Below are 24,267 nucleotides of genomic sequence, written 5' to 3'. Positions count from 1 at the left end.
GCACAAACAGTACAGGCGAAGCAGGGTGGCAAAAAATATGGGCGCGCACAAAACGAACGCTCAGCTTCCACGTATGCGTGAAACAAGCAGGAATATTTCCACCTAATCACTGCGCGCAAAAAATCGTTTGATTATTTCCTAGACATCAGTTTTACGTCGACAGAGTGTTGAGACGAATGCACAAATGCAAAATAATTTGAAGGCGATCGTCCTGGAATTTTCGACGTTGGGGGAAAAGAAGAGATTCCCGTGTATTGCACGGAATATGTTTTCTCGTCCGATGGGAGCACAATTTTTAAGAAAAGCCAAAGTGAAACTCGGAAAATCACAGTTTCATCGGCGTCGAAATTTAAGCGCAGCGCCTTTTGTCTTAGTCATGTGAATTAAATGGTCGTTATTTTCTCATTACGCCGGAGAGCAAAGCGAGCGCGAGAGCGAGACGTCATGCGTCAAAGTGATCGATTCGGCGACGTCTTTTGCATCCGCGCGCGCGCGCGCGCAACAAGGATACGCGTGTATATCCGTCAGCGCGCGCGTACAACGACACATATTCTATTTTCGTTGATTGCAAGGCCTCAATCTCACCCGAGCAGAGAGATCCAGCGATGCAGTCTCTTTATTTGCGGTTCGCAAGTCCAACATCTTCATTAGCTGCAGGCCGTAATAAGCGGAGTATAGTTTTTATGATTATAGTCACCGGGATCCCCAGAGGCCCCTACGCACTACCGTGCGCGCGGATTACAATTGCAATGAGGCTATGTTTAAATCAAAATAGGCACGAGCAATACAATAGTTTACCTGTTCGCCGTGTCATTAAAAGTTCAATTGCGTAAAATTGAAGGAATGGAATATAACCGAGCGTCATTTGTCTTGAAAACCAGCCGAATTACTTAATGCATCGATTGGCCGATGTATTATTTTACAGCGGCGGTGCATTAGCACTTATCTCTGAATTGCGGACGTAATTTGCCGAGTCAAGTTGCGACGTATGAACATCGCGCGCTCGACAAGCCGAAGCTTCAGGTTTGATACTTTAGTTGTTCACGCTAGTTGAACAGGCAGCTGGATCTAAATCATTGTCATTTGGCGTTGCTGCTGCAACCCACCTTGTTTCTATTCGCTTTGTTTAGCCCGTGCGAGGAAGCTCGGAAGTGCCTTTACCTTTACCATAGTTTCTGGCTGCTTAGCCGAAACATCTGCATCGGTCTGTCACCGCTCACCTTCTTTTCAGACGAATCGCTAATGCGTTTCATTCAACGTTTAAATACTGCCGAAATAAATGAACGAAATGCGCTGCGCCTGCTGAAATGAAATATTTTAGAAGGATATTCACCGAGGATCGATCATGGATGCAGCAATGCTTAAGAACGAAACGCGTAACAATCAGTTTTTCAACTTTGCCAATTTTAAATGTGCAAAGTAAATTTGCGCGGTTTTATCATCTGCAGATGGCGCCAACTCCCAGTCGTTTGTTGCAGCTGATTGTATGTACACGCAGACGCAGTAGATGCACTTCTGTTCTCGCTTATATGCTTGACTTGACATTTTATCGAAGGAAGATAGATTATAGTTTGTTGACTTTATTAACTTACGTACATTAACAAACAATTCTTCAAAATACTAAAATGCCATCTTCGAATGACGACGACCCATATACTCATGTTGCCAAAGGGCCTTTAAAAATAAAAGGAGTTGAATCGTCGGGTAAAAGGTAAGTTTTGATTAACTTAACCTATATATTTGAAATATTATTTGTTATCTTTACTGCCTCTTTCAATTAACAAACATATTTAACATTTGTTATTTCTATTATAGGAAAAAAAAAGAAGAATAAAGAATTTAAGAAGATGGTTGAAGTTTCAAAAGTTGTTGAAGAACCCGAAGGGCAACAACAAGTACAAATACAAAGAACAAAAGCTGAGATGGCATTTCAAAAAATGAAGGAAAAAACAGTAAATTATATTTTTGTACTTTCCAATTTATTCGTTAAATACTAAAGCTATAGTTTATGTTCATTAAACTTTTTGAATGTAACGTTTGGTATACGATGAAAATTCCATGAAACTATTTGTTTAGAAACACAGTGTATACAATACTTAATATTTGAAAAATTAATATCTGTTGATTATAGATGACACAACGTAAAATTTATAATCAATCTTTGATGTTATATAATATTCTTTTCAGCAAATGGAACGCATAAAGCAAAAGGCTGCTAAAACCCATAAGCAACGTGTTGAAGAATTCAACAGACATCTTGATAGTCTAACAGAGCATTTTGATATTCCTAAAGTCAGCTGGACAAAATAACTTGATTATTTGTTTATAGAACTGCTACATTTAATCATTTAATTTAACTTAGTGTTTAATTTTATATATATTGAAAAATATATTTAAACAACTCTATTTTGTAAAAATGTAGAAAAGTAATATTCAATTAAATTTAAAATATCTTGATTATATTTGAGAACTTTAGACAGATTGGAAAATACAGATGTTGATAAAAATTAGTTATTTAGATATAATTATATACATATATACTCTATGTAATATTACTGTTTAGTATTTCTTAGCTTAAGATAACAATAAAGTTATTATTCAATGTACTTCTACATGTTTTTCATATTTTATTTTAAGTGAATAATTCATTTAATATAAATAAAATTAATATCTACAAGCTAAAAATTGGAATAGACATACCTGAACATACCACACTCAGAATAAAATATGAAAAATCAGCTAATTTTTATCTTTAGAAAATATTGATATTAATTACCTAAATATATTTATACAATAATTTGTCTCGTAAAAAGATAATATTTATTTACATTGTCACAGAAATAATGTAATTTGAAAACCTTAAGGTGGTTCCGCCATCTTTATGAAAATCACCGGACATGTTAGCTTTGGAGCTGGCGACGGAAGAGCCTTTTGTGACAACGTGCACTGCTCTTTTTACTTAATACTCCTCAAAGTAACGGATATTTAAGCGAGAAAATGGTGCAGAAGAAGGTATATTATTTATACTTTATCGTGTTAAATGCATTAATTCGAAGTCGAATTTATATTTTTTCCACTGATCAAAAAATTATTACTATTAACCGTTTTTTTTTTCGATGAAATGTTGAAATATGCACCGTACGTTAACCTAATGATAACACGTGATCTTCTATTTTACTTTATAGAAGCTCAGCTTTGTTTTACGAGACTTTTTTTTTATCTTCTGAATCGTTTATTAATTTGTCAAAGTATTATCTTTATTGTAATGTAGCATCTTCTAAATTATTCGAGGTTACTATTGTGACTAATGGAATAATGATTTACAGCCCAAGAAGAAGGTTGGAAAGAAGGTGGCTGCTGCCCCATTAGTGGTAAAGAAAGTTGAGCCGAAAAAGCAAACGAATCCTCTTTTCGAGAAACGCACTCGCAACTTCGGCATTGGTAAAGTTTACTTATTTAATAATGATGCTTAATTAATACATTTAGTGCAGCAAATGGTCATTTGTGTTTTCAATTTATTTGCCTATAGGTCAAGACATTCAGCCTGACAGAGATCTTAGTCGTTTTGTCAAATGGCCAAAATACATTCGTATTCAGAGGCAAAAGGCTGTTCTTTCAAAAAGATTGAAGGTTCCTCCTCCAATCAATCAGTTCACTCAAACACTTGATAAGCAAACTGGTGAGTTAAACAAATACAAGCTTAAAGTTCATTATTATAAAATAATAAAAATGTTTTAATAAAATTTCTGAATTTTATCAATCTTTAGCCACTCAGCTATTTAAAATTTTGGACAAATACAGGCCAGAAACTGCTGCTGCTAAAAAGCTAAGGCTAAAGGCCCGTGCTGAAGAGAAAGTGGCTAAGAAAGAGGATACACCAACTAAACGACCAAACACTATTAGAAGTGGAACTAATACTGTTACTACCTTGGTAGAACAGAAAAAAGCTCAGCTTGTTGTCATTGCACACGATGTAGACCCCATTGAGGTTTGTTATAATAAGTTAAATAGTTTTATATATGTTTTAAAAAAATTATTGTTATTATAAAGCAATTTGTATTCTATTTTCAGGTTGTTCTATTTTTGCCAGCCCTTTGTCGTAAAATGGGTGTACCTTATTGCATTGTTAAAGGTAAAGCACGCTTGGGACGTCTGGTGAGAAGGAAAACTTGTTCTGCTGTGGCTCTCACTCAGGTATGCATACTATACACACACATATATCTTTTGAAAAAATTTATTTCAATTACTGAAAAATGATGAAGAATATAGAGCCAATCCAATGATTGATTGTGACATAAATCCTATCTTTCTGATTTGTTTAATGGCTAATATATTTTGTTTTATGAACCTGGTGAACTATATACTACAACTGTGATACTTTTATTTCAGGTTGATTCTGGAGACAGGGCCAACTTCACAAAAGTCATTGAAGCCATTAAGACTAACTTCAATGATCGTTATGATGAAATTAGACGTCACTGGGGTGGTGGTTTACTTGGTAGTAAATCTGCCGCAAGAATAGCAAAATTAGAAAAAGCAAAGGCAAAGGAATTGGCACAGAAGCAAGGTTAAATACATGTTGTCTGTGATTTTTATTAAAAAGTTTATTACTAATAAAAACAGACAATTCTATAAAATTATATTTTATACAAATTTTCAAATCCCAGCAAACTGGTTTTTTACACAAGATATACATATATTAGTAGCATTGTTTTTACATTCTTTTCTTAATAAGTTTTTCTAATCGCTTTATTCTTCCTGCTTCATGCTCTGGACTTTCTAATACTACATTACTTGCTTGATCATTACTAGAATCTAAGCTTAATCGCTGTTTAAACTCCTCCATTAATTGAACTTGTTCCGTTTTTCGTAAACCCTATATTAATTAATAATGGAAAGTACAATTAAATGTGATTTGATAAAATAAATTTTAATAAATTAAGTAATCAATAATTCATACTTTCATGTCTAAAATTTTTTGAAATTCTGGCACTTTAAGGTCAGGTAGTAACTTTTTACACTGATCAACAAAACCACTAGCAGATTCTGTTGGTGACATGACAATTTTAAGTATCATTTCAGCAGTTGTCATACCCTTTATCACAACCTGCAATATATAGTGTTCTTTCATATTTTATCTTTAGATAAACTTTATGAATTAATATTTGTAATCATACCTTTGTATAAGTTGCTGGTGCTTTTCTTTGCATTTGAGATCCTATACAAGGAAGATCCAAAATAGCAGTTTTTAACATATGAACATCAAGTAATAATTGTTCAGCACCAACTGTATTCAAAGGCTTACACTTAAAAATTTGTTGAGTTAATTTTGGAATAAATGAACTGCAAAAACAAGAGTGAGTTATTAAAATTTGAAGAATTTGAAATTGATAGTAATACCTACGTAACAAATTTGATACAAAGTTGTGTAAAATATTTCCTGCAAGAAGACAATTGGTCTCTGATAACAGGAATTGTTTGACGAAGGTAAGCCACAATCGTGCTGACATAACTACTCTGATCCCCAACACTTTCTAGTGTACTCCAAGGGATCTAACAATAAAAAAATATATAGGAAATGGTAATATATTATATTATATTATAATTAAACAGATTAACTATACCTTAATCATAGCATTTAATGAAGGTTCACATGCTAGTTCTAAATCTTGAACCAGTAACTGAATACAATTTGATATAACTCTGAAATTATTGATTTACAAATTAATTTATATAAAAAATTGTAATTATAGAGCAGAAAGCGTTATTAAAATAAACCTTACCCATGGAAAGTGTCTTGTTCTTGCGATAAATTAATTTTATCTGCATAAATTTTATCAGTCTTTAAACGAAGTTTCTCTTCCAATTGCTGAGTTGTTTCAAGGCAGTATTCAGCAGTTGTTAAGATACTAAAGTAAGAATACGAGGTTGGCATGATAAAGCAATTCATATTTAAAAATAATAAAATTCAAATTAGACAAACCAGCAAATACGCGCCTGTTCTTCTCTACTAAATTTACTGGTTTCTCCTTCTTTTAAAAAGCTTGAAAAGTTTTGAATAAAACCAGAAGTAGATAAATCTCGGAATTCTCGAGTGATACTGCTGACACTGGACCCTAAACTGACTCCTCCAATTCTGTTTAAAAAAATATATAAATACTTGTACAACGATTTGAAAATATTTATCAAAGTATAGTTGATTCTGTTAAAAATGGCAAGATATATGAGTAAACTTACTTGGGCAGATTGTTTTGCAAAATTTTGAGAGCATAATCTCGCAAATACTTTTGGAAAGTTTCAGCAAGATTAAGCATGATAGCGCCGGAGCTCAATTGGGTGCATTGAATCATACATTTTCTGTAAAAAACAAAAAGATCGGCACAAGAGGAAAGCACGCTGCTAGCAGCTTCGCCAGTCCCGTAAGCCTGAGCGCCTGGCGGCTGTGCTTTGTAGTCCGCGACAAACTTTTCTATCAGTTCGGCTAGGTTTCGATCTAAACTTTCAATATATATGTATAAATACGACTCAAAGCATTTGCCTATTAAATTATTGAACGGCGATGTAGCGGGCTTTTCAAGTTCTCCCTGGAGCATAAATAGTTGAACAACAATTAGTACCAGTTATAATTATAATCCTCAATATAGTTCATTACCTTGTCGATATTTTCTTCTTCAAAAGGATTTCCCGGTACATTATCAGTTGTGGTTGCTGACGCTGTTGTTCCCACTACTGACAGAGCGCCTGCTTCAAATTTTTTCTGTTTTTTGTCTTGCTTACTGTGATCTTCCAAAGTTATACCAGTGAATCTTTTTGCCAATAAGCTTTCAAAATTAGATGTTCTCTGTATTGCAAAGAGCAATAATTTTACATCTATTTCAGCAGTTCTTTTATGCATAAGCTTGGACAAATCCTCGCGGGTTATATGACAAAATTGAACTGCAATACGCTCAGAAACTTCCCAATCTCTGGGAAATATATGTCCAAATTTCGACTCAAATTCCAGCAAATGTTTTTTTATCCAAGCATAACGTCTATCTATTTTATCCAACCAAGCAAATTCCTGGTTCTCATCAAATAAGTGTGTGTATTCTTGCAATTGCATTGTAACAAACCAAGATAAAAGCTCTTTCCTACAATATGAAAACTTAATATATTTTGTGTATTTCTATTTTGTTTATGAATGAAACTTAAATAAATATTTCTTACTTTACTTTAGGATCCAGTACAGACAATACCAGACAACCTTCTGTTAATTGAGCAAAATACTTTGGATTTTGTCCAGAAAATGCTTCTTTGAAATCAGTAGTTATTTGTTGAGCTAATTCTATGTGAATTTGATGAACCTGCAATTCCAATATACATCCATTTTGTTTTAATAATTAAATGATTTCAAAACATCAAATATAGATTTCAGTTTTCATTTCTAATTATACTGTAAAAATTACTCTTCTAAAATTTACCTCATCTGAAAGCTCTTTAACTTGAGGTATATCCATGTAACAGTTAAAGTGTTGCATTACTTCCATTGTAGCTTGCAATGGTAATATAATTTCTCCATATTGTTTTTTTGCTGTTAAATTTCTAAAAAAATAGAGAATATGTTTTAAATTGTAAGGAATTGTAGTGGCAAAAAAAAATTTTACATTAGGTTTTTACAACCATAGTAGGTTTTAGAAAAAATAGATTAAAGAAAGATATTTTCAAAGCAATGATAATCTCAAAAGTGTACTATACCTTGTAAAATTATCAGCTCAAAAAAAATTGTATAAACTTACTTCAAGGTTTGAACTCCATCAACCAGCATATGTAAATGGTTCAATGTAGTGATAGAAGCTGTTAGATTCTTCTTAGCAAAATCCAATTGCTTGATATCTCTAGTGATTTCTTTCACAGTTTCCTCTGATTCTTCTGCTTTAGCTTTGATGTCTTTAATTTGAGCAAATAATTGTCTAATCGACTTTTGAGCATCCTCTAATGCTGTTTTACCATCTTGAGTATTACTTGTTTGACTTCTAACAGCTGCTCGGATTTCTTTGTCAATATAAGCCATTTCTGATTCCATTTTATTAATGACATCGTCTATGTTGGATAATGATTGTTCAGTTGGAAATAAAGTATTTATATAATCCACTTCATTAAAATCTGGCTGATCTAGAGGATCATTACTAGGAAAAACCTAGACAATGGCCATAAAAATGTAAATTATTTATTATAGTTTTAAAATAATTGAAATAGTAATATAGTATCTACAAATAGATTTATAACATTTCACCTTCTCAATCACAGCTTGTACACTTGGTGGAAAATTGTAAATATTGGTTTGTGCATCATCTGAATGTTCCTTTTCAGATTCAGACATTTTTGCTTTATTCTACTTAAAAAAGTAGATCTTTCTTATTAGAAGCGGAACGGTCACTACAAAATAATATTATATTAATGCATGTGAATCTTTATTGCGAGTTGTTAGCTGAAAAAGTGAATTGGCAATTGGAAAATGTCTAGGTTAACTACAGCTAAGTTGAAAATACGTGTAGCGGTTCCTACATATGCGGTACGTCCTACATATACATATTAAATATATGTCTATACTTCGAGCACATTTCTTGAAATGCATATATATATATACTCTGAACTACTTTTGACGATTATACATCGATGACACTGAACGAGATTAGGTCAAGTACATATTTTGGCAATTTGTGCCCCCGTAATTGCCAGAGAAAAACTATTTGATGCTATCGATGCTTAATCATTAAAAATAATTTTGATTTTGAACTTCGCGGGTAACTAATTATAAGTACACATATATTTATACATATGTGTACACATATACATGTTTGTATAGACTTGTGAATCTGACGCCCAAAAAAATTTTTTAATCATATTTTTGAGTTTTCATGAGCTAAAACGTTTTCTCCCTTTTTCCGGATTATGTCTCCGCTTGAAATTTTATTTCCAGATTTTCCGTTTTTAAGAAAATTGCGAAAAAAAATCGGGCGTTCGTACAGCGCGCAAAATGCATTAAACATTTTTCTCCTGTTTAAAAAGAAATAATATCGATAGCGGATGATAGCTCCTTATTCCCGGATTACGAAACAATATTCCTTTTGTCGATTTTCTATCCAAAATTGAGGAAAATGTAAAAATTAGTAATATATGCGGCAGTTAGTCGATAAAACAGGTCAAACGTTTGCTAATCACCAAATATCCCTATATGAGTTCTACATTGCGTAATTATAATAATGAGTAATTCAAATTCTACTCAATTAACCATTCACATTTTATGTACATATACATAAATAATTTTTTCTAAGGTTTTCTATAAGTTTGTCAACATGCCAATTTTATAATTAATATTTTAACTATATAAAATAACATAATTCTGAACAAAGTAATAAAAAAATTGAATTGACTAGTTAAAATTGAAAAAAACAATCATTGATCAAAAACTTATAGCTTAGTTTTATATTTGTTGAATTATTTAATAACGAACTTAATTTTACTTCCATTCTTCTTAACAATATAAAGTAATAATCCATTGTAGCATATTATAAAAATACTTCAATATATTGAAAATATAGTAAAAATACTAAGCTATAAGTTTTTGATCAATGATTGTTTTGTTCAATATATTGAAGTATTTTTACTATATTTTCAATATATTGAAGTATTTTTATAATATGCTACAATGGATTATTACTTTGTATTGTTAAGAAGAATGGAAGTAAAATTAAGTTCGTTATTAAATAATTCAACAAATATAAAACTAAGCTATAAGTTTTTGATCAATGATTGTTTTGAAAATCGACAAAAGGAACATTGTTTTGTAATCCGGGAATAAAGAGCTATCATCCGCTATCGATATTATTTCTTTTTAAACAGGAGAAAAATGTTTAATGCATTTTGCGCGCTGTACGAACACCCGATTTTTTTTCGCAATCTTCTTAAAAACGGAAAATCCGGAAATAAAATTTCAAGCGGAGACATAATCCGAAAAAAGGGAGAAAACGTTTTAGCTCATAAAAACTCAAAAATATGATTAAAAAATTTTTTTGGGCGTCAGATTCACAAGTCTAATTCGTTTGTATACGGTTCAAATGGTAGCAAAAAAATTCCCTTAAAATTTGAATTTGAATAATAAAGTTTACAAATGAGATGAAGGAAATATTTCCAACATGAGCAATGAAGATATATTGTAAAATTTAATTTATGAGTATCAAAAAAAAACATTAGTTAAAGAAATATTTTGTTTTTTACACACATTTAAAAGAAATTAATGATAAATAAAAAAGTATATAACTAATTAAAAAGTAATACTTATTTCATACCTTCTATCGTCTGATGATTACGTTGCCTTTTATAACGACGAAAGGAACCGTTAAGCACGACGTGAATTCATAATTTGATTTTAGATCATACACATTGAAAAAAGTATTTTTTCATAAACTATCCATAGAATTATAAAAAATTTTGAAAATAAAGTAATTGCATTATTTATTTTTCATTAATATTTATATTCATAATGAATTATTATGAAAACTAAAACCTTATAAATAAGTTAAAAAAGGAAAGATAATGATGCTTTAAAAAGTATGTTCTTTAGCATAATCATAGATTACTGATTCTATATAATAGAATCATTTTACGATTAAAATTGACACTGGTCGATAATGAAACATAAAAATTTATATAGTAATAAATTCCACATAAAACTATCAACGTTTCTTGTAAAAAAGTCAGGTCGATTTTTTTAAATTACTCGACAATGTGTTACGTATGCAGGATCTTCATCTGATGAACAATTTCGCCTTCACTTTTAGTCATTTAATAAATCAAGTATTTTCTACTGGGAATCAGATAAAATTATTTTGACTTGCACTTAGGTAAGTGGTTGAGACCTAAAGCCTATTCTAGCCATCTTGAGCGCAAGTTGACAGCTGAAAACGTATTTTAGACCGTCTCCAACTATCAAACAGCGAAATAAGCGGTTATTGCGTATCCTGAAAGGAATAGCAACATCTATATGTATATATTGTATGTAACAACAATAATACGCACATATTCTGTGTGTGTATATGTGTGTGTGTGTGTGTGTGTGTGTGTGTGTGTGTGTGTGTGTGGGTGTGGGTGTGTACGTAACTGCAGGCAAGTGCGCACTCTATAGTCGTCGGAGCTTTGAGTGTATGCGCGCAAGCTGCTTCGGGAGAGGGAGAGAAGGTATAGCGAGCAGCGAGTCCAGCGCCCAGTTTTGGCCCCGCAACGAGCGAGAGTTTCACGGCTCTGACTTGGGGAGACGTGTCACTCTCTCTCCCTTGCGTGTGCCGTTTTATTTTCCTTTTTTTTGTTGTCTAATCTTCGGGTAACAAACGCTGGGGCATTGGCTGATCCTTTGACGTGAGACTTTAGCGGAACGCATCCGGGTGAGTCTATTTCGTATTGGTTGTTAATAAGGAGGCCGCTCATTTTTTCGCGACTATCTACTGACGCGATACGTAGTGCGTAGTAGTAGCTCCGCTGTGCTCCTTTGTCTGGTTTGCTTTACGTTCTCTCATCGTTCGCGGGCATCTGTACTTGATATTATATGCTACCTATTCAAGATTTATACTTTTAGCTAGTAATCTTAATTACCATAGTATTTATCTAATTATACCAGAATACTCTAAATGGTTATTTTGCGTTGTAGGCTACTTTCGACGCCGTTCATTCGCACGGTATTTCGCGAGTGAACTTACGTACACCGTTGTGTGCTGTCCTACTCGCGATTATTCATTCATCGTCTTGTTTTTAGCTTTTGTTTATCGAACATTGTTACCTACCTCGTTTTACATTTTTCCTTTGAAAGCGCTGCATTTTCGGAGCACCAAGAGTTTGTTTTTGTTGTGGAGCGTATTGATCTCTCCTACCTACTATTATACGCTGAGCTGAGCGTCTCCTCCCCCCTCCCTCTCTCATACCGAATGTCTCAGCTAAATAGCTGATGCTTCCACTGTGTTGACATTTTCGAGCGTTTACACTTTGATCTAACTACAGAAAGGTTTTAGAACTAATATTGTGTTTTTATCTTTGAGTAGTTAATTTTATGTTAACAAAATTTGCGTGATATGTACTAAAATAGTAAGAATTGTTCAAAGCATTTGTAATTTATATAGTTTATCACATTAAAATTGTATAGCAAAACATACGTATAATATAACATTATAATATAGTTATAATATACGTATAATATAACTGAGCAGGCAGAATAAACATTTACGTATAATTTGAAAAAAGTGCTGAATGCACGTGTACATTTAGTATAATATTTGAATGTTTAATGACAGGAAAGACAAATAAGAGAGATAGTTTTACCTTTATTAATGAGATTGTTTATTTTGAGAATCGGATGTTTGTAATCATTACCTCGACAAAATTATTTCATATTAAACTTCTTTGTGTGAAAAACTCAATGAGTATAAAGTCAATGAGCAAAAGAAACCTGATATTTTGTTGTTATAGATAGATTCATTAATGATAATGTTATTGTTGAGGATGTCTACTTTGACCAAAGTATGACTTATATAGTTGAAAGTATTATTTCACGTGACTAATGAAAAACTAATTGTATTTTCTGATAATTAATAATCTTGATAATATTAATTATTAATTACAATTTTATTATTAATCAACTTGATAAACTATAAATAACACATTAATTGTCTGAAAAGATGTATGTTTAATAAATACTGGAATATATAATAGAAATAAATACATATTTTTAACAAACAGAACGAAGGACCAACCGTTTTCTTTCTAAATGATAACTTTCATTTCCTAAAAATACCAATTTGAAAATGAAGTCAATGAATGAAAATAATGGTGATGATTTTACAAGTATGCTTATAACAATTATAAGAATAGTGAACGACCAAGCACTAATTCAAAATGTATTTTAATATTAAAATACAAGTCGATAATATAGTATATTCGATAAGAATATCGCGAATAAAATTTTTTAGTCATGCTGGAGTAATGTACGTGTAATATGTTTGATGTGTTCCTAAACAAGATTAGTTAAATAGCAGTCAACTTGCTATCACATGTTTGACATCTGCACGTGTCTAAATTAGCGAAGGCAAGTTTGAACACGCACAATTTTCTAGATGGTATAGTTCATGTTAGTTGCGTAATTATTAGCAACACTTTGACCCATCGTTGATCCTAAAGAATTACGTATAATGAATTTACACAATTTTTTGTGATATTTCAGGAGTTCAGTCACGTAAATATTAAATTTTAAACCATCTTTGTCTTTAATCATTAACAATAGATAAGACTGCTTGAAATTTATTCAATCAAAATTGTACGCGATTAAATCAACTGAATTGAAATAGAGCATGTACTGAACTTATTTAAAAAAATTTTGAACTGCTAAAGAAATAATATTCGATAAAATAAATAATTTATGAAGAATTTGTTACACAAGCTTTGTTGCATAAAAGTCCTTCATTTCACAGCGAACATGTTGATTAGCAAACGATTATGCCGTTCGAAATGAGTAAAAACAACTTAATCATTTTATAAATTATTTAAAATTATTGTAGAATTAGTTGATTAACAAATAATTATTTTTAAAAACCTCAAATTTAAACCACATGATTTTAACGATTACTAATATTCTAAACAATTACTGAGGGCTGCATTCCAATCTCATTCCAGCATATTTTGATATAAGTGGAGTGCAAAAATCATGCTGATGAGTCATTCATTTTTGTGACGTATCGATTCGTGTTGGAACACGTTTGGGTTTTTTTGTGTTTATCTGTTGTTGGATCTAAAAATAATTGATTCTCTGTAAAAATAATGGATAGCTAAATAACTTGTTTTTCTTCAATACATTGCTTTATAAAAACTGTTTGCGTTCTATATTTGGACAAAAATATCGTCCATCTAAATAATGTTTCATCATAGCTCAAAATTTTTCCAATGTTGCTATATAGTCAGTTAATAACTTATGCTATCACATGACCTTATGGCTTTGTGCAAAAATATCTGTACGCACAAGGCTTTCCAAGGTTTTGATACGTCCCTGGCATCATTGCATTAACATTTTACACACCCTTCTTTAACAAATGTGTTGATTGTTCTTAGTAACATATATACATAAGTAAATTTTCCAAATTGATAATCGCATGTTTCATGTTACTTTTAACAAGGCTATCCGACATAATTTTTCAAAGTCACGCAGTAAGGTGGTCGGGTAATGTAAAATGACATAATGACAATGCCATTGAAAAGTTTTTTTATGTACATGTACTTTTAAAAATTGATTAGATAACAATTTTACATTACGTCATTTGAGTATGTGCACCAATAACCGCAAATTAGTTAATTAGTAGCTTTGAAAGTCAGTTACAAAAATCATGCTACCTTCAATATTAAGTGCCGGATTGTTATGCTGGTGCACATTCGTATTTAACAGTACAGTTATCGAATTTATTTCTTTCGGTACCGTGTGCTGGTCAAGTTTGAATTACAAAATTCGTTTGGAGCTTCTTAACATACGAAGTAGTGAGTAGCCTTGAGTAGTACCGAACTACATTAAAGTGTTAAACTTTGAGCGAACATTATCTGTATAATGAGCACTACGTACTGTAATTTCTTTACTTTTCAAACATGGTTGTACCTCGGATAATCTTAGTAACAAAAGGCTCAAGCTCAGATCGAAGCTCACACTGCACGTATAGGGCCAATTACGTACTTTTCATCTGAGTATAATCACGAAAATAATAAAAAATGTGTTTATAGCAACTCGCAATTGAACAAATAACCATGATAAAATGTATAGGAAGCAAAGTATACGCTGGCTCGTTCTAAATTAAAAATAACGCTATCGCATTATGTTAAAAAAAAGGCAAAGTAGAATTTTCAGTCGAGGGTCCCAAGAGCGCTTTGGCATACGTCCCTGAACTTCGAGGCTCGAGAGAGAATCGCACGACTGTGCGAGGAACTCAGCCAGTTATGGGCTCAGCCATCCTTGGTTCGCTTCGCTCCCCTTCTTTGTTCGTTTCACAGCCACTCTCTCGCACACACACTGATGCACGCACAGCTGCGCAACGACGCTCAACGGCGCACCGACATGATCGGCCGTACGCTCGTGTGAGTGACTATAATAGCTGTCGAAAAAAGCAGCCGGGCAGCCAGACGTAGTTGAAACCTTGTCAAGTACTGTTGTCTGTCTTTCTTCGCTCTGCGAAGCGGCAGATCGATATCTGTTTAAGTGTGGTCAGTGAAGTTATTTCGTCAACAGAAGAAAACCACACACTGTTCGCATTACGATTGTTCATTGGATCTCCGTTGTGAAGTTTCTCCAAATAGTGGATAGATTGGTTGAATTTTTCAAACGCCACGTTTGAAAACTTTGAATCCCAGCAAGTGGCTTCGTGTATGCGCGCGCATTTTATGCGAGTTGAAAATCCGCGTACGTGATACGTGCTTGGTATGATTTTAAAAGAGTTGGTTGTGAAGTGTAGTTGGATTATGAGGCTACTCCTAGATCAAGGAGAAAAACTGTCCGTCGATTACAAAGTTTCCCGAAAATTCGAACTGAGTCATTAAAGTGTGTCACGTATACTCCGTGTCGCCTCTCGGTGCGTTTCACAATAGAAAACAGTCAATTTTTATAGTCAATCGTAGTTATTTGTTATTTTGAATATTTATTTATTAATAACCCATAGTATTTACATTCCAACGGAACAAAAAGCGACGAATAAGACTGAACGATTATTCCCTTATCACTGATTTATTTGAACAAACAAGTACGTAATAACCAATGAGAGAAAGACAAGAGAAACAGGAAGAGACGAGTGAAAGTTAACACGCAGACATTCGACAAGATTAGTTGTTTATTCAAGTTTCTTCTGGGTCGGCACGTACTCCTGGTTGTTTTTGACGTAGGCTTTTGCGTAGCTTGCGCTTGCATCAGCCGTTACGAACGCGTAGCTGTACAAGACCAAACTCACGTGCACGCACTCGCTCAGCGTTTATACGCTTTGTTCTTCCAAGACGTTCATCGCTAAATTCGTCCTGACAGGACAATTCCCAGTCCTTCAACGACTTTTCTGTGATAATATACGTGTGAGTATTCTGCATTTTTATCAATATTTTCCTTCATTATTGACTTTAAGGAATCGCTAAAGTGCAGAAATTTTTTTATACAATTTTTTTTTTCATTAAAGCACACCTTCGACTTTTATAAATTATTTTCTAATTTTTCCTTCAACGGTTTTTAGTCGATTTGATATTTAGATAGCATAGCTTAAATGACGGATCCATAGGTAATAACGTTTCTGATGAAATATCTTAAGCAATTGTATTAATATTGTTATTCAACAAAACAATAGAAATACATTGTCATAGTGTCATTCAATTGTAATCTCAATAAATTTTAACCTGAAAAAATATTTTCAATTAGCCTCAAAGCTGTTAAAGGAGAACTCCAGAAATTTCTTTTAGTCTTTCTAATAGATGTTTCTAGCAAGAAAAATCGAACATAACCTTTGCATGATTGAATGATACTTAATAACTTTTATCATTTTCCGTTAAGAAAATTTAAGTTTCATAAGCTAATTTATCGTGAACTTGTTTTCATGTATATAAAAATGATGTAGATGTGCGTAAAAATTAGAGAGCTAAATAAGAAAGTGGTACTAGTTAGGTTCTCGGGGAAAATGAGCAGTGCGTTCTACCTGAAGTCACGTAGCGTGGGAAAATGTTTTTAATTATCATTGCGGACAGGAAAGAGGTATTACACTTAACAGGTAGATGTAAGGAAGTGGTCCTCAGAGTGTTCACGCTGAAGGATGCAATTGGATGTTATGGTCGTTTGTTGGTGCACGCGGCCCTGGCCTCTTTTATGAAACGTCCGCAATGTCCAAGATATGTGCTGTTATTGCACTGATGCGAAACGCTTGTCATAGAGTATATAATGAGTGCTTCCTACATGCAGCCGCTGCCCTATCCTTGCTATGCTGCGGCTATTCGATTTCGTTAACTTTCACAGATCATCATAGTTTAATGGATGAATTACAACTTGACCCGTACATTACTGTGACGAAGTTGCGCCTTTTTATAATTTGTCAACTACTGAATGTTTTGTCAATTGAAATGAAGAGAATCGGTGGAGTAGTCAATTTTTGTCATGACGTCACATTTCTCTAAAATTCAAGATATTGCGTCATCCGTTATTTACCTTTATATCATCTAAAGACTCGAATAGTTTCATCGAAATATTTTTCACAGTACAAACAAAACAATTTTGAAATTATCATGCCTTAAAAAATACTTTAATAAGTAGCGTTATTTTGCTGTTCCAATTCTATTGACAAACTTTAAGTAAACTGCTTTACTGGAAAGATTCTTTCGGAAAATTTTTTGATTGTATACAAAAAAATGACTAAAAATATACGTATGTACTCCAAAAGTGACTCCTCACGTAACCTTGTAATAAGCCGCGGGGAAAATAATGCTAAATAAAAACGTGACTTATCGAATCGATATATCTTTTTTTTATGTTTATACGCAACGCTTCACGAGTACGTATATAACAGCTTATGTTACAATTTACCATGTGCCATTTAATTTTTTCATTTTACGCGGACTGCGAAGATCCACGAGAGTACCAGATTTTTCTCGATCATTCCACGGATTTCGAATATCGTCTAATACTATCTTCGACTTATTTTGTGTTCTCTATAAAGAAATTTCTGATACGATTTTCTAACCAATAAGCAATGGCAACCACATGATGTTTGATGGAAAAAGCTGGAAAATAATTAATTTTCCATAATGAAAATAATGTTGCCGAAGTGGAAATCAGTTTCGAAAGTATGCAAAGAGAGACATCTAGTACATTCCACATGCTTTAGACTCGCGATGACGCAACTCTCGCTTGTTACGTAGCTTGGGGAATTGCGTAGATAAAAGTGAGTGACGATTTCTATACTCAGAACAAGGTAGACTGGGAAATGATGAGGTGACCAATTGTTTTTACCAGCAAGCATCAAATTTTTTTCTCCCAGTGTTTTTTTCGGTGTAAGTGATATTTTGAAGTTCCATGATACTCATGTGCGGTATTTTTCTTTCTTCATAATCTAACCCTGTTATCAAATGATCGATTATTTATAATTTGCGCAGTAAACTTTCTTTATCAGTTAATTGATTGTAACCAAAAATTTAATTAATTACAAGTGAAGTAATGAATAACGTGAAAAATATTATTTTACTTCATAATCAAATATCGTTTCTAAACACGCATTTTTCGCGCATAAATTCGACCCTAATTGATTATAAGCAATTCGTTAATATACAAGTTTAAAAGTCTATGAGACAATTTTTCTTATCTTATTTGTATGATTCTATCTTATTCAATTAATCAAATAATAACAGACCAGAAATCAAGCGACTTTTTTATACACATTGAATATACTGTATCTATTAATTTTCTCTCAAATTATAAAATTACTTACACTGAGAGTATTGTTATAATAAAATGTGTTATAGTTACAGTAAAATTTACTACAAACATAGTATTCCTGAAATATATTGAATCGTTGAAAAGTTTATTAAATTTTTATTCATTTCTTTCATAATTATTTTTACACGAGGGTATTATAAAGTACATTATAGCAAAAATAATAGTTATTAAAATATATAATAATGAATGATTTGTAGTCAATAATCCCGTTATAAAAATTGCGTTTAGAGTCCCGAAATTATTTAACTTGGTTCAGTACTCGTTTCTCCCATTCCAAGTTTGTTTTGACAGTTGAAAGTCAAGTAAAAACATTTAAATTTCAAGCAGTTTTGTACTAATAAATATAAATATGTTTGGGCCGTAGAAAGAAACTTGAAGTAGGAAAATATACGTTTAAGCTGGTCATTTATCGGATCCTAGAAGCAATTTATGCAGCGGAAACGTTATTTATAACAAATGTAGCAAAAATTACTAGGCTCGGATTGAAATTCCGTGACGCGTGCGTAGTACTTTGCAATGGCATACCGTGTAGAAGCAATTGGTCAGACAATAAGTTGCAGGGGCCACGTATGGATGGTAGTTTAATGCAAGTGGCAAAATAAATATTTGATTACGATATAACAAAGCGTAAGTCTGTATCATGCATGTAAAAATTCATGCGGTTAAGTGGCTAACCGGCGAACTACGTGTAATAGGTTAAATAGGTTAACTTGTGAATTGATAAATAGATACGCAAGATATATGTGTATAGGTACTAACGGTCATATATTGAAGAATTGTTTACGCTCTACTCCAAACAGATATTTTCAAGATTAATGTTATTTCGAGAATGTTTCGAATTAAATATATTTTAATGTAGTTTCCTGAAGTAGTAAAAATAGCTATGTACGTAGTAAAATTTACCGTGCTAATTTATTCTGAATAAATAACTTTTTAACAATAGGTTCAGTCTATACTAGTAATTACGATGGGTCTGAGTAAATTTTACTATGTTACGTAGAAAAATTTCATTTCGACATTCCGTATGTAAAATACATCTGTCATGCACACTCGGCAAAAAGCGTACATCGAAAAACGCACTTTTCACGTGTTGTTTTGAAAAATACGGTACGACGCATGTTCGAGAAAGAGATTTTTTTGGTGTGCCACAAGAGACAAGAGTCTACTTATCCGCACTTCTATCGTAATGTACTATTCCAACATCGACATTTTACTATTAGTAATTTTTATTAGTTGAAGTGTATCCCATGCTTACTATATTGGTAGCAATTTTTACTACAGATTATAGAACATTTCATATAAATTTACTCAGTGTATTCAGTAGTAAATAACAATGTTAGAAATTCTTAAGATGTTACTTTCTTTATTCAATGAGTCATTTCTTATTAATACATTCATTATTCCTTTGAAAATTCTGATTGTCATTCCAGAGTTGGAAAATCCAAATTGCGAATGTCAAGTCAGTTCTCATCGCGTTATCTTGCATAATGCTTAGACTAAGTCGCGTGATGGTATTGTTGAACGGTTTTGCGTTTTATCTATGCACATTATCTTATCCTCGAGTTATTTCGAGGAAATTAGTATAAAGTCTAGGTACGTAACAAAGATTTGGGGCAAACTTATAAGGCGTAGAAAATTTTCGAGGCGGCCGGAACGAGTATAACACTTATTGAAGCCATCGCTTTCATTGAATATATCGCGTGAAATATGTTCATGCGACGCCCGTGTTTAATTCGTAAAAGCGTGTCGATGTACGGTCGGCTGTCTCGTGAAAGTATATTATAGGCTTGGAAATGCACCTCGCGATTGAAGCGTGCCTCAGCAACGAGTACAATTTGGATGGACTCTATACTCTAGGGGCTTTAATAATCCAAGCTCACTTGCAACTTCGACTTGCATTGTCATCCGAGTGTCTTCGTTTGGCTGATTAAATCACCAATGAGTTCCGATTCTAATCGACGTCACTTCAAAACCACGCCCACACTTAGGTTACGTATTTGTCAAATAACGGCCCGGCGAGAAAAACCTTTGGTTTGGCAAGTCAGCCTTCGAGCAAGTCAGTGACCTTCGCGCCTTTTTTCGTATCTTCAGAAGTCACCTTATTCTGCGCTGCTGCGTCGCAGACATTAGGCGCGCCAACCTTCCTTTTCAATTATTTTCATCTTTTCTCGGCGTTTTCCTTTTCTCTGCGCGGCCTTCTCGTGCCTACAAAGTTTATTGGCCATATATGACCGTTGTACCAATGAAAAAGGACCTTCGCACGTCAAGTTCTCAAGACAAAAGAGCTTTTCGAAGTATCGCGGGGTATGTAATCGCGATCAGCGCATATCAACTAAAATGGCAAAACTGCTCGGCAACGCGAGCGCGCAAACGCGTATATAGAATAAGAGGCAGTCGCTAAAGGAGGGCATTTACGTAAGCTTTGGAATCAGAAAAAAAGAAAACAAAGTTGACGGTAACTTGATTGCACTTGCGGTCGTTGTCCCGCCGAAGGTATATAATGGAAAAGCCGAGTGCGACGAGGTCTCTTGCATAATCACCAGTTCCGCTCATGCGTGACGAGGCTATTTCTGTGTTGGGTTGTTGGCAAGGAAGAACCTCGGACACAATATCAAATAAAAAAACAGAAGGGGGAGGGGGAGGGGGGATGACCGAGAAATTCATTCTTCGTCGTCTTTTCCAGTAGTCAATTTCTAAAAATTCAGGGGATTGTTAAAAGTGAAAAAGAACATCGAAGAGTAGCCAGCGCTTTATTAAGCTGGCGTACGCGCATCGTGAAATTGGAAAGCGGCAGTACACTCTACTGATTTTCGCGGTCAACGCTGTTGATGATTGGTGTGCTTGTACGTGACTATAAGGTGGCATGCCTGCTTGATTACAGATATCAGGCCAGCTAGCTGGGCCATTCCTCTTGGTCTGAGGATAATCGTTGGACTGGTGCAGCCGCTACACGGCGCTCGCGAGCCCCATCGATCATCGTCACGAACGCCACCGCTGACCAGCCAAGCTCACTGAGTCGTCAGCCATCAGTGACACGCGGCACTTCGCAGGAATGGATAGCTTGGGCTCGCCTGTGCCGGATGCAATCCAACCGCTCCTCGAGCGACTCAAAGAAGCCCTCTGCCTCGAGCCAAAGTACCAGCCGAATCTCCAGATACCCGCCAGCACGCAGGTACGTTGATCGCGGAACCGGCGCTAGTGGAGCGTGGCTAATCGGCTCGTCGGTCGGTTCGTGCTTGCAGAACGACGAAATAACGATCGGCTCGCGAGATGGCTCGGCCCACGTGCTACGCTGCCTCAAGGTCTGGTACGACCTGCCGTCGGACGTGTTGTTCATCGCCATCAACCTGATGGACCGCTTCCTCACCAAGATGAAGGCCAGGCCCAAACACATGGGGTGCATAAGCGTGTCCTCCTTCTACACTGCCGCCGTCCAGATGGCCCAGCAGTCCCTCGACGCCGACCACCTCGTCTCCATATCGCAGTGCAAGTGCACCGTCGGTGACCTCAAGCGCATGTCCGAGCTCATTCGCAACAAGCTCGAGTGGGCGCCCGGCACTCAGCCCATCACTTCGCTTACCTTCCTGCACCTCTTCAATGTCATCTTTCAGATGGCTGCGTCGCAGCTCGGACTCGGAGACCTTTATGCCAGTGTTGTTTCCGTGAGTAATTCGCTTTGTACCGCTGCGCTCGCCATTGCACGCTTCTTGCCCTCGAACAATGCGCTCAACTCCGGTTCAATCTACAGGAATCGGAGCTGCTTCTTCGCCTAGAAATGGTTGCTTGCGACGGCAATTGCGCCAGTCTCAGGCCATCCGAAGTTGCGCTCGTTTTGTTTTGTACCTACTTGGATGCTGCTGTTAATCGTTTGAAATCAAACGCCGACAACAGCGCGACTAGCTCCTCGGGATCATCCTCCGTAGATAATCCACCTGCTGCGGCTCATGAGATGCTCAGACTAGTGGAGTTTGCAGCGAAATTACAAAAAACATGCAATGTTCGTAATTGCTGTATTAACCACAATTTTTAATTAAACAAGGAATGTTCATAACAATTTTCGTGTTACTTTAGATCTCCGACACAAGTTTCTATGCCACGCACGAGGCTGTAGGCGTCATACTAAGTAAGTACAATGCCCAAGAACAAACGCCCTATAGGCAGAGGCTCATTTGGAAGCTGTCATCTAGAACGGCTCGTTTGCTACGCCCGACTGATAAATTTACATCTGTATTGCCTGTCATTGCTGAACACACCCCGACACCTTCACCTAAAAGAATCAGGTATGCATCTTAACATTTATATGTTTACTACTGAAAATTACAAAGTACTTCATACATATATTTCTTACCTTTCTATTTCAGAAATCGCAGGTTCTCTCGGCGTCATGGTCGTAAAAGGCGTTAAATAAATCATCGTCGACGAAGAAAGGTAGATATCGTATAATGCGCTTGTACATTATGGAATTGTATTAATATACATGGCTTATTGTTTAATTTTTATTTCTTATTTAAGGGAGAATTGCAACTCTAATGAGAAAAACTTGTCAGCTGTTGAATCACAAAGTCTTTCTTACTTTTAATAATACGCAATTTCAGATGGTTGGAATCAGTCTTGTTCGATAATTGATTGCAAACAGTAGTAACATACGAGCTGTGAATACCAGGAAATTTAATTGGTTTGCCATAAAATACTGGAGCAAAAAAAAAGAATCATTTAGTATGGAGTCGTAAAAGTGAATGTGATAAGATATTGGCAGTGGTTTAATCAGTAGTAAGCGTCCACTGTTGAAGTATTTAGGTATATTCTATCTATGAAATATATATATATATATATATATATATATATATATATATATATATATATATATATATATATATGAGTATATTTACCAAATGCACAGAAGACAAAAAAAAATATATAAATAAGATAAAAAGCCACGAAAAAAATATAATAGTATGTTGCGAATCAAATTCAAACGTTAAACGAAAAACGGATTTTTAAAAAGCAAACAAATAAAAGAATTATATATTATTGTAAGCGAGTTTTCATATGCGATTATTAATATTTCAGAAGTTCTTGTTGTAAACATATTCTGGCTATTCTTCTCTTATGCTTATTCAGATTACACATTTTTGAATAAAATATTTGTGAGATAATTTATAAAAAATTGAATAGACTTAACTTTTCAAAATTTATAACATTTCAACTTCTGAAATAATGCATAACAGTCATTATTCTGCCAGACAGCGTCTGTAAAGATAAATAAAATCGATTATAGGAACTAAGATAAAGTTTATATTATATTTGAAATGCGATCACTTAAAAAAAATTAGATTATTTTGACGACATGTGTGTACTTTATTGTATCTCAAATATTTAATTATTAATTGAAGTGCAAAATAGGGTAATTAATTATGTTATTAATTACAGCGTCTCTACAAATTGTATGAATTAAGGAAAATCTAATTATGAAAGAATGCTTTATGGATTAATTAAATTCACTTTATTTAATTTTCAAAATGAATTTTATGAAGTGCTCAATTGATTTTCTATATTTATCATTGTATAATAACTAGACGCTATAATGATTACAGCGTAAAAGGACGTCTTATAGTGTTAATTGGTTAAGAGTGAGTTTGAACAAAGCCAGTTTGTGCTAGTCGCAAGTTCAAACAGCTTGTCAAGTTTTTCATTATGGCTACTCTGTACTTTCTTCGTCGATACAATTTTAAAGTAGCATTTCAAAATTAAGTCTT

General features: G+C 34.1%; 4 protein-coding genes across 6 annotated transcripts; 3 read left to right on the top strand and 1 right to left on the bottom strand.

Annotated features, from left to right (window-relative positions):
* The first annotated feature begins 1,490 nt into the window (after positions 1–1,490).
* LOC131673080 (protein FAM32A-like) lies at positions 1,491–2,594 on the top strand. The gene is made up of 3 exons (XM_058950776.1): positions 1,491–1,704; positions 1,816–1,952; positions 2,188–2,594. Exons 1-3 carry the CDS (start codon positions 1,626–1,628, stop codon positions 2,308–2,310), a joined length of 339 nt encoding a protein of 112 aa, XP_058806759.1. The 5' UTR covers positions 1,491–1,625; the 3' UTR covers positions 2,311–2,594.
* Positions 2,595–2,892: 298 nt separating this feature from the next.
* Positions 2,893–4,708, top strand: LOC131673059 (large ribosomal subunit protein eL8). Its single transcript, XM_058950724.1, has 6 exons — positions 2,893–3,012; positions 3,327–3,441; positions 3,530–3,679; positions 3,768–3,988; positions 4,072–4,194; positions 4,390–4,708. Exons 1-6 carry the CDS (start codon positions 2,998–3,000, stop codon positions 4,570–4,572), a joined length of 807 nt encoding a protein of 268 aa, XP_058806707.1. The 5' UTR covers positions 2,893–2,997; the 3' UTR covers positions 4,573–4,708.
* Positions 4,578–13,502, bottom strand: LOC131673057 (vacuolar protein sorting-associated protein 53 homolog). Of its 2 annotated transcripts, none has more exons than XM_058950720.1 (14): positions 11,817–13,502; positions 8,273–8,415; positions 7,776–8,176; positions 7,461–7,581; positions 7,207–7,343; positions 6,653–7,130; positions 6,238–6,584; positions 5,984–6,136; positions 5,784–5,909; positions 5,625–5,703; positions 5,405–5,553; positions 5,178–5,343; positions 4,961–5,107; positions 4,578–4,876 (listed from the first exon to the last, which is right to left on the bottom strand). In XM_058950720.1, the coding sequence occupies exons 2-14, from the start codon at positions 8,357–8,359 to the stop codon at positions 4,715–4,717; spliced, it is 2,553 nt and encodes an 850-aa protein (XP_058806703.1). In that variant the 5' UTR covers positions 8,360–8,415; positions 11,817–13,502; the 3' UTR covers positions 4,578–4,714. The 2 variants fall into 2 exon arrangements, with proteins under 2 accessions (XP_058806703.1, XP_058806704.1); XM_058950721.1 differs by lacking the exon at positions 11,817–13,502 and adding an exon at positions 10,329–10,350.
* LOC131673058 (cyclin G) lies at positions 11,241–23,170 on the top strand. 2 transcript variants are annotated; one of them, XM_058950722.1, is made up of 7 exons: positions 11,241–11,420; positions 21,393–21,683; positions 21,754–22,173; positions 22,260–22,508; positions 22,583–22,791; positions 22,873–22,939; positions 23,024–23,170. In XM_058950722.1, exons 2-6 carry the CDS (start codon positions 21,564–21,566, stop codon positions 22,913–22,915), a joined length of 1,041 nt encoding a protein of 346 aa, XP_058806705.1. In that variant the 5' UTR covers positions 11,241–11,420; positions 21,393–21,563; the 3' UTR covers positions 22,916–22,939; positions 23,024–23,170. The 2 variants fall into 2 exon arrangements, with proteins under 2 accessions (XP_058806705.1, XP_058806706.1); XM_058950723.1 differs by lacking the exon at positions 11,241–11,420 and adding an exon at positions 15,147–16,113.
* The last annotated feature ends 1,097 nt before the right edge of the window (positions 23,171–24,267 follow it).

The sequence above is a fragment of the Phymastichus coffea genome, unplaced genomic scaffold (genome assembly GCF_024137745.1).
Source record: "Phymastichus coffea isolate CEN01 unplaced genomic scaffold, Cenicafe_Pcof_1.1 PCOF00166, whole genome shotgun sequence".
In the NCBI taxonomy this organism is placed as follows: Eukaryota; Metazoa; Arthropoda; class Insecta; order Hymenoptera; family Eulophidae; genus Phymastichus; species Phymastichus coffea.
Note: the sequence above shows the minus strand (reverse complement) of the source record. Positions and strands in the feature narration are given on the sequence as shown.